At 44.4% G+C, this 10,732-nt stretch overlaps 1 protein-coding gene across 1 annotated transcript; it reads left to right on the top strand.

The window, feature by feature from the left end:
* Positions 1-1,192: 1,192 nt before the first annotated feature.
* Positions 1,193-5,675, top strand: ky (kyphoscoliosis peptidase). Its single transcript, XM_022751002.1, has 6 exons — positions 1,193-1,390; positions 2,086-2,200; positions 2,360-2,477; positions 3,112-3,303; positions 3,515-3,705; positions 3,888-5,675. Exons 3-6 carry the CDS (start codon positions 2,470-2,472, stop codon positions 5,213-5,215), a joined length of 1,719 nt encoding a protein of 572 aa, XP_022606723.1. The 5' UTR covers positions 1,193-1,390; positions 2,086-2,200; positions 2,360-2,469; the 3' UTR covers positions 5,216-5,675.
* The last annotated feature ends 5,057 nt before the right edge of the window (positions 5,676-10,732 follow it).

The raw sequence follows: 10,732 nt of genomic DNA, 5'->3' as shown, positions 1-10,732 counted from the left end.
AAGGTGAAAATGCTACTTGATTTTTTGGAGGGAGATCAGTCTTATTCTGGAAAAAAATCATATTCTCATTTGTCATGCTTTTATTTTATCACTGGATTTGGATTTACTCCAACATGAGTGGGGGATACCTTTCAATATCCTTTAGGGCCTTCACTTTAGTCACACTCCAGGAAGGTCAGAGGTCAGGGTCAGCTGCAGCGCGGTGCCCGCGGAGCTGATAGGACTTAGTGGTCTGCTGAAGGACACTTGAAGCTTTGCAGATAATTGCCAACGCAGGGCTTCAGCCCGGGTCACCGTGCCAACCTGCTGTCCCTTTGAAAAAAAGAAAAAAGAATTCATTTTTCAACAGATCGCAAAGTTTCAGGCAGAATATGTTCACGCATGTTGCTTATTTTTGAGACATGTTGAATATGGTCATCAATCTGCAGGTTCATCACATACAGGAAGTTATAAGGTCATACTCATCTGGTGAAGGCTTTGACTTTCTTTGCGCTGTTGGCCGTGACAGTGACTAATGATTCCAACCTTTGCGTTCATTTATGGTCATGAATAGACATGATATAATTGCCAATTCATCACTGTCTTAGACAGAATGTACTGTAAGGAATATACTTTCTGTTTTACTGAGTGCAGCATGTGCAACAGTGCCATGGATCTTTTGTGATCGGTTCCCACAACAGGCGCGTTTCATTTTAAGCTACTGAGCAAAGTGCTGAGGATTTACCTGCTCACGGGATTAAGCTAAAAATAGCAGAAAGAAAAATGGCTACTGTCTTTTGAATGTTCCCTGTCTTTTCTCTGGTTAGGACGCCATGCTCCCAGCATAATGTCAGCTGAAGTTGCGATTCAGAAGTTTTCCTTCCCCTTCTCCTCTGCGGTGAGCCTTTCTCAGCACGATGAGGTGACCCAGAAGGGCTGTGTCCAGGTGAAGGCCCTGGAGCTTCGTGACCTCCAGGAGAAGCCAATCCTAAGCAAACCAAGCCCTGATCCAGTTATCGGGGCTCTAGTGCATAAAGAAAATCCGGCCCATGAGAGTCTGGCGCCTTCTCCGGCTGCCCAGGTCCTGGTCTGTGCTGAAGCCTCCCACAGCGCTGTGCTCTCCAAACGAAGTACGTTTGAGAAACTGACGGTGGAGAGTGAAGATCAACGTCCCGCGGCAAAGAGACAACTGTCGTCCGAGAGTGCGGCCAGGACCATCACTGTGGTGAAGAAGAGCGCAGTGAGGAAGGAGGCGGAAGAACAGAGGCACTTGAAACCGAAAACGCACCTGGGTCAAAAGGTGACACCGTGCGCTGCAGCGACTGGCAAGAGGAAGCGACGAAAGGACCTTTTCACCAACTCTGAGGTTTTCCACAGAGTTGATGAACATGTTATCAGGGCAGGAGCGGAGGTGAGGACACTCACAGTACAATACACACTAGTATAACATGTTAACATCTGCCTGCAAAGAGCAAATTTACCTGCAATTTACTTTTTACTGATAAAAACAGAATCTTTATTCTCAACAGTGACTAACACCGATTCATGCGTCACCTGTTCAGCTGCACACAAACACCAGTTTCTAGTCAGTCACCCCTTTACTTCATCCACACTCAAGCTCTCGATGTAAAGAAGTTAAAGAAGTGGGCGGATCAGCCCGCCTGGGCAGTCTAAATAAGAGGACATCTGCAGCAGGATAAAACTGAACCAAAGCCAAGTAGGAGCAACAAAAACAAAACCACAACAGACAGGGGTCTTTGTGTCCCTGAGCTCTGCAGGAAAAACGTTGAGGAATGATAACATCTACTCATCTAGTGCAACAACACCAAAACAAATACCACAGCTCTTAGGTAGACCTCACATCCTTAGTAACCTGGTTTATTCAATGCACTAAAAAGCACTGAAAAACTCACTGGCAAATAGGATGATGATGATGATGTAACACGAAGAGGAGAAAAAATAAAAAACTGTGGCAGAGGTTTACTTAAAGTTTTTGCTGCTGGCTGAATGTAAAAACATGAAGACTCCATCGTTGAATACTATTTTATATAACTGTGCATATCTCATGTGTGTGTGTGTGTGTGTATATATGTGTGTGTGTTGCAGCTAAAGGAAAAGTGTGTGTATGATGTTAAGACGATAGTGCAGAGCATCACACAAGGAGCCAGAAACGAGCTGGAGAGGCTTCGTGCCATCTGGGTCTGGCTGTGCCACAACATCGGTGGGTTTACTGAGCTATATATATATATATATATATACATATATATTTGCATATAAAATCCCCGCATTCTTTAATATACAATCATGGATTTTAGGATTGATAGTCCATTTGCGCTGAAGAGCAGATGTCATATTTACACCGTGTTGTTTGTCTCCACAGAGTACGATGTGAGCGGATACCTCGGCCGCTCGGAGAAGCTGAGCTCCCCAGAGGAGGTGATCGCGGCCGGTCGGGGTGTGTGCTGCGGATACTCCAACCTCTGCACAGAGATGTGCAGGTAAACACAGACATGAATTACACTAAAAACACCAAGGGAACCACTTCCCGAACCAAACAACCGAGTATGGCTGTTAATGCGCTCCAGGCAGCTTTAGTTTTCACCTGTTGCACTGAACCTTGTGTTAGAAACTCTCAAAACTTCCATCATGTTATTTAGAAAAATTAAATAAAAGCAGACACAGTGTCCACTGAGACCGATTTCAATTTACAAATTACGTTAATTATCAAAACTGCATTAATGGATGTTTTTGGTCACTTGGTGGCAGCAGAAAAAAGTCGTTATGGTTAATGAGCACACACCAAACATGGACATTAACATTCACTTGTAATCAAATTTGTAATTTAATCACAAATATAAGCCTGATATTCACTTTTTTGTTTGGCTTTATTCAGGTGTCCAACCATTCATTCATCCATCATTATAAACTCAGACACAGCTCAGCACAGTGCTCTCTCTCTCTCTCTCTCTCTCTCTATCCACATTCTCTCACCCATTCATTCATTCAGTTTTCTGCTGCATTCTGGGAACTCGACCCCCTCTGAATTCAAGGACAACCTTGAGTTCGGGTTTTAAGGACAAAGGAAGTAAAACAAGCGGCAGTGAATGCTCTGTTTTGGTTTGTTATTGACAGAGAGTCGGGCATCGAGTGCCAGGATGTGCCAGGTCATAGTAAGGGCATCGGGTACCGTCAGGGCCAGAGCCTCAAGAACGTGAAATCTGATCACCTGTGGAACGCTGTGCTTCTCGGAGGACAGTGGTTCCTCCTGGACGCCTGTTGGGGAGCAGGACGAGTAGATATGGAACACGAAAGCTTCGTCAAAAGGTTTGAAAAGGGAATTTTTCTGTGAAATGAGTCCAAAACGGGGAATCTGCATCCCGTTGTTTTTAACTGCAAATAATCCTGTAAAATCTCCACATCACTGCAGTCATGACAAGTTTAGTCAGTTTGGTCTTTTGTTTATTTTTTATACACCCAAAACCAGCAGCGAGTTGAGTCTCAAACCAGTCTGCTCTCTCCATCTGCTGCCTCCAAGGTTCGATGATTTCTATTTCCTGACGGACCCAGAGGAGTTCATAGATTCACACTTCCCCGATGAGGAGAAGTGGCAGCTCCTGGACCGGCCCATTCCCCTGGAGGAGTTTGAGAGGAGGGTCTTCAAGACCTCTGCCTTCTTCACCATGGGGCTCAGGCTGATTCAGCCTCATCACTTTCACATCGTCACAGGTCCGCCCTCAGCTTTGTGCACATCCCTTTATCCAAGACCGAAACAGTGCTTGTTATTTTTTGAGAAATATAAAAACTAATTCAGCTCATGAAACTTTCATTCAACGTCCTTTTTCTCTGTTTCCAGTAAAACAAATGGATTAAAACTCTTTTTAAAAATCTCCTCTTGATTTCCTCTGTAGATGGAGGCGAGGCGAACGTGTCCCTCGGCTTCTCCAGACCTGCAACTTTCACCTACGAGATCACACAGCACCAGGACCTCCTCCACTGCGGAGCTTCAGAGCAGAAGGAGTCCAGCGGCTCCTCCTTCGGCCTCCTAACGGTCTCCCATCGCAGCATGAAGCTGCAGCTCCTGCCTCCTGCCAGCGGCACATATGACGTGAAGGTGTTTGCCAGACCCGAAGCGGCCATCACACCTCTGACCTGGGTCTGCTCCTTCACAGTCGAGTGTCACACTCCCCGGGCCATGGAGGAGATCCCAGAGAACCCCTTCTTGTCTTGGGGCCTGCAGCCCGTTGCGGGGTCTCTGGGCATCGCAGGCAGCAGTCAGGGCAGCGAGGTCGCCGAGGTGGAAGAAGGCGTCTTTGAGTTGGCGTTGAAGACGTCCAGGCCTCTGATGGTGCTGTGTGAACTGGTCCACCCACAGCTGGAAGCTGCTGTAGCCAAGCGCTGCCTGGCTGCGCAGATTCAACCGGATGCCCTGACCTGCCACGTCCTGTGCCCCTCGCACGGCTTCTACCGCCTCTCGGTGTTCGTGCGGGACTACGAGAAACCAGAAGCCAAGTTCCAGAACGCTGCCAACTTCCTGCTGCACTGCAAGGGGAAGGTGGTCGGACTGGAGGAGCTCTTCCCTCCTAACTTGGGCTCGGTGTGCGGCCCGGGGACCCGCACACTGGAGGCGGGGCTGTCCAAATTCAGCCATACGGCGGCGCTGTTGAGCACGCAGCAAGGCAAGTGTAACGTCACCTTCCACAACCAGCGGGACCTCGAGCTTCACACCGTGCTCAGCAGAGAAGAGAACAAAACGGCGGCTATTCCGCTTTCACGCCACCTCTTCTGCACGTACACAGACAGCAAGGTGACGGTGAGCGTCAGCCTCCCTGATGCCGGGGTGTACCGGCTGGGCCTGTATGCCAGGATCGCCCCTGGTGGAGATTTCAACCCCATGTGTGACTTTGTTCTGAGGAACAGCTGCGATCAGCCGGGACCTGCGTTCCCCTGCGTCTACTCCGCCTGGAGGAAGGGCTCCGTGCTCTTTGAGCCTCGCGTGGGCCTGCTGGAGCCCCTCTCCTGGGTCCGCTTCAGGGTGAGGGTCCCTGGGGCCCAGAGGGTGAGCGTGGTGGGAGAGACGCGGACTGATCTGAAACTGAATAAGAGCAGAGTCTGGGAGGGCGAGGTTTTCAGCGGGAACGGTCTCCAGCAACTGAAACTGGCCGCCTGCTCGGGGGAGTCCGGTGACATGGCCGTTTTAATGACCTTTGACATCAAGCAGTTGGAGAGAGAAGTGTGAAATCAAGACCAGATGGATAGTTCTCTGAATATAGCTGTTCACTGCCTAATGAAGTTATTGATATGGACTAATGCAAATCAGACTGGGGTTGAAAATATTTGCATAAATTCAGACTGTGAGCCATAATCTTTCAGGTGTAACTGCATCAACACAACACATAGGGAACCAGGTTACTGCCAGTCATAATAAGATGTAAGAAAATCCACTTTGATCCTGTAAATGTGTGAAACTTTGTAGCAATGACGTGATATACAAATGCAATACCAAACATTTTTTGGGGATCTTTTGAAAGCTGTTATTTGATCCAGGTAGTATTCAGTATTAAAAACCCTTCAGGTTTGACAATGGTGCTCAGCTGTGGTGCTAAGCCAAGATATCGTACTGATGATCAAGAGTGCATTTGTGGCTTATTATTATGTTTTGAGCAAGTCAATGCGCTTTATGAAATGATGGTTGTCAAAAGGCGTGCAATAAAAAATATACTGTGAAAACAATATCGAAATCTGGACGACTTTTTTTTTTTTTTCATCTGTGCAACAGCATTGCAATTTAACTTTTCACAATAAAAGCATCAATTTAGACTCAGTTATCTTTAAACATTCATTTTAGTGAGGTATAACTTTAAATTGTTAAATTGTTAATGCACCTAAATTATTTGGATTATTATCTATATAAAACATACCTACCACTGGGTGCACACGAGCTTATTATGTAGAGACTACATCCTAATTTTCATATTACGCTGTTTTTTCAGTGAGAATTGGAAATAAAAATAAATAGATAAAAACCACTGAACTTTTCTGTTTTATACTAACAGGAAGTGAAACAAAACACCAATAGATGTTAAAAAATCTGTGACCTTTGAAACCCACTTGAACTTTTAAATTGAAAATACTCAGATTTAACACATTTACAATTTAACAAAAGTTTAAAAAGTAAATTGCAGCTGTGAGAAATTCCATTTTATCGTTTGTACATCGCCTTGGTGCCAAGTGCTCAAAACACTTTTCTAGCATGAACAAAAAAATTAGTTTTAGCTAGGCGTAGCTAATAAACTGCCAATTGAGTGTGTGTCGTAGCTGACAACAGAAACTCAAACTTGTCCCATGCAGCTGGAAACAGTCGAAGCGCCAGAGGGTCAAGGCTGGAAAAGACTTGACAACTGCCCCACAGTCCCACCAAGTAAAAGTGAGCAAATCCAGCAGTGTACAGTGCACTATTGTTGCGGTGACCTGGGCCCACTCAGCGGGCTTTGGCAGACGCCAGTGAGAGTGATGAGTGTTTACATGTGGCTGTCATAATAGCCCACAAATAGCCCGAGCTCACTGCCTCAGTAAAAATACAACAATAGAGGGGCGGGGAGGAGAAAAAGGGCAGTTAATGGTGGAAGTGATATGGTAAGAGTGTGTTTTAAGTGTATCTGGGTGGAGTGAGGGAGGGTGGGGGGGGGTGGGCTCTTGCCTTGAGTCGCTGGGGAGAAACTGGCGGCGCAGTGGTGGCAGGAGAAAGGCAAGGAAACGCTGATGTCAGAGGTTAGCCATGTGGAGGACTCTATCTGCCTGGCAACAATACAAGGACACACACACAGACTCAATATTCCTTTCTTCTAAACACACACACACACACACACACACACACACACACACACAGCATGAGGAAACGGAGGGCTAAAACTGTGCTACATGTACAGTATGTGGAGCAGGATTCCTCACATTCTCTCAGCCCTATTTCAGCTGCCATTTCTCTTTAAGTAAGTGTGTTAATAGCTGAACCACAACACACACACACAAACACACAAACTCTGATACACACTCTGCAGACACTTTGTGTTTAGTCTACCTCTCCAAGTCCCAATAACAGACCTCCCCGTCTCAGCTGGTGCTGATACAGGGTTTGGATGCACAGGGTGAATTCATGTTGTCTCACCAAGTGACAAATCCACTACTATGCTGAACTGGCTGCACATGTGTGTGTCCTGACATCTGAGAGCACAACGGATACCACGCAACCAAAGCACAGCAAACAGAACGTGTACCTGTAAGTGACATTTAAAAGACCAACTGCTGCATTAAGTGACAAAATAACAAAAAGATTGAATAACCATATAAATATTTAATGGATTACGAGGTGCAATAAATACAACAGTTAGATTATAAAAGCATCAGTCACAGGAAAAAAACAGAAGTTACAGTAGTTTAGTGCAAATGCAATTCAGATTCACTCACGTTCTGTGAACATCCTCAAAACAAAATGTGGAAGTCAGTTTGGCACTTTTGAAGTTAGTTTTTTTCTTCCTTTCTTTTTTTCTTTGCTTCTCATCACAATAGACCATAAGAAGTTTTTTTTCCTGTTACCTTGGACGGCCTGAAGATAAGGGGAAAAGAAATGAGCCCTTTGCTTTTTTTTTTTTTTCCCAGATCTAATTCTGCATCATGACATCAAACACCTCCCAGCTTCAATCGTTAGTGTTCCTTGACATGAATAACAACATCCTTTTTTTTCTTCTTCTTCTTCTGTTTTTAAATACATGGCTGTGCAGCCAGCCAGTATGTGGCTACAGACAGAAGATATTAACCACAATTTCACCCCCATCTTCTTCTATAACACTTGGGCTTGATAGGGCAAATATGTAATCTCAGGTATGGAAATAATAGGTACACCTGAGAAACCTCCTCTCGCTGTCTGTGAGGACTGTGGGGTGAGGAGCCCGTGATTTCCCTTTGAACCTCGATAGGACAGAACGGCCCAAACAATTAGCATCAACAGTCCCCTGAGGGCTGAGAAATATTTGGTCAGTTAAAAATCCATTTCCAAGCCGTTATTCCTCCAATAAGCACAAAAAAAAAAATACCATAAAAATACCAACTTCTTCAAGAAGCGCATACATTCCACATTGTTGGCCCTTTTGAACACGAGCCAATCTCAAAACTAGAAAAAGAACAAAAGCCCCCGCGCACTGCGTTATCACACTGCAGTACGAGAACATCACGTTTCCCCCGCTTTACATAAAACCAATTAACACCAAACTTTGTTTTTGTCCTATAACTTCAGCTACAAAAGTTGCTAGCCTCCACATACAGGATGAAGACACCAGGGTGCTCAGTCTGCCAGAGAGCTGTGTAGCAGGCACACGGGGAGGCGTGTGGAGGGCTCTTTGGGCCCCCAATGTGCAATAAGTAGGGGTCACCCAACTTTAGTCACAAACTCAATCCTCTCTGCTTCTTTTTTTTTTGTTTTCGTCTGTACTCTGATACAAAACATGACGGTTTTGTATCCCAACTACAACTGAGCCTAAGAAAAAAAAAAAAAAAAGAAGAAAATTTCCATTTCCTATTTCATATATTATTCATTTTAAAAAGGAACATGGATAAAAGTGCAGCTTCCCTTCTAGTGTACGTTACATTTTCATTAAATAAAACAACTGTATTTGGTCTGTTATTACTAATAAACTAAAATAAACCACTAAGAAATGTACCGCTGTGAACATAAATAACTCTTAAAGTATCAGAACTATATTGATTTCAGTGCTCAGCTTTGTACTTCAGCATCTTTTTGGTTAGTTTGCAAGAATACCTGAATCCACCTGAGCCCTCCAGTGGCCTTCCCCTGTGCGACCACGTCTACTTTACCCTCTGGCTTAGTAAAAACACATTGCTTTAAAGAACGACTCCATGGATTCCTTTCACCAACACTGTTGAAGGACGGATCCTTGCCTGACAACCCCCCCCCCCCCCCATGACAGGGAGAAAGATGGAGCTCTGAACGCAGCTTTAATCTCTGCTTTTTCTTAGCCGTAGCCAAGGCACTGCTGGATCAGAGAAACCTGACATCTCACAACCGATCAGATTCTCTTCGAGTTTTTTTTTTTTTTTTTAACTACAAAAAAAAAAAAAAAATTGCATCTGCTTTTGCCTTTTGTAGCTTGTAGCTTGTGCGAGAAGAGACATTTTGCTTGCATCTAGAATTGTTCAATTCACAGTCTTATAAAAATACTATTTGTTGTTTTTCGAGGTAATTCAAATTCTTAGCAGATATGTAAAATAAATGTGATAATTTTCTCTTTGTTGTACCAGTTTGGTGAAAGGCAATTCTGTCAGAATATATGTGGCGTCATTTTCACATAACATCTCAACACATGCAAAATAGTATAGACATACTTGTGGTAGTAGTCGTGTATATGTGTGTGTGCGTGTGTGTGTGTACGTGTTAGTGGGAATTTGATTAACATCACAAACGTCTTACATAACCCTCGACTCTTTAAGGACTAATTTTTGATCTCTTGGCCGATTACGTTTTCAGTCGCTCTGCTCTTTGACGAGGAGCAGGTTTAAATTTGTGGCACCTTCAGTCTTCCATACATCAGCCTCGCAGCTATTTCACTGTCAATCAAGGTAAGCCTCTGCAGTATTACATAACTACAGAATGACAGCAACTGTTGCTGGAAACAGACGGCTTTAGAGAGCGCATCTCTGAATCGCTAAACAGAAGATCCAGCTTAAACAAGAGTTATCATTTAGTCAACACAGGATTTATGTTACATCTTGCTCTGCTGTTAAAAACAAGCAGCGTAATCTGTTTGCATTTTGTTCCATCAGTCATTTGTAAGCAGAGGTAATGCTTTTTTTTTTTGTTAATGCAGCATCTCATTTTGCATCAAAAACCCCTTCACTTGCTGTTAAGACCCTTTATGGTTTTATTTGAGATACAAGCGCTCAAAGCCAGAATCCAGCCGACCACAGAATACGAGCTGTGAGAGACTGAGAATTTAGCAGCTCGTTTGTTTGCTCAGCTTTGTCCTTAAAGAGCTATTTGAGGGCACTGTAAGTGGAATATATAAAAACACAAGGTACAATTGCACTTCTTTTATAGAGTGAAGGAGGAGGACTGAAAGAGAGAAGCTCGTGGAATGAGTAACTTGGGGGTAAGCTCCTCCTCTCCGTGTGAACCCCTCCTTTGCTGGCTATCTGGAACATGCCAGGGTGATACATGTTAGAGGCGTACTTCATTGCTATGTTATACGCTATCCTATGCAATGAGTCATTCTTCTAAGAGACAGTGGCACATCTAGCATAAGAGGGTATGGCTTGTTCAGGTCAGAGGAGACTCTGCTGAGGACAGATGGGGCCAGCAGTGTCAGGTCAGAGTCCAGGTCTCGGATCATCTGAATCTGTGCAGATACACACCGGGCGTCTGGAGGAAAACACTTTGCCGACAATGTTATTATCACTCTCTGTGTTCGTCTGCCAGCTGAAAACAATATTATTGATTATTTCCATTAAGCTGGCTGTTGACAGCGCTGTCAGGACAGGACATACCCAGGGATGTGACTGGCATCCCAAAATACACTGAGGTCACCACTGATTTAAAAATATCTGCTTCAATAAGAATCTAACGACAATGAGTAAGTGTTGACCTCATTATTAAGCATTTGCCCCCCATTCTCTCTTATTCCCCTGATTACAACTATGGACCTGAAACATGCTCTTAGCAGAAACGCCCTTCCTCTCTTATCCATGG

Source organism: Seriola dumerili, unplaced genomic scaffold (genome assembly GCF_002260705.1).
Source record: "Seriola dumerili isolate Sdu_G_001 unplaced genomic scaffold, Sdu_1.0 BDQW01000149.1, whole genome shotgun sequence".
Lineage (NCBI taxonomy): Eukaryota > Metazoa > Chordata > Actinopteri > Carangiformes > Carangidae > Seriola > Seriola dumerili.
Note: the sequence above shows the minus strand (reverse complement) of the source record. Positions and strands in the feature narration are given on the sequence as shown.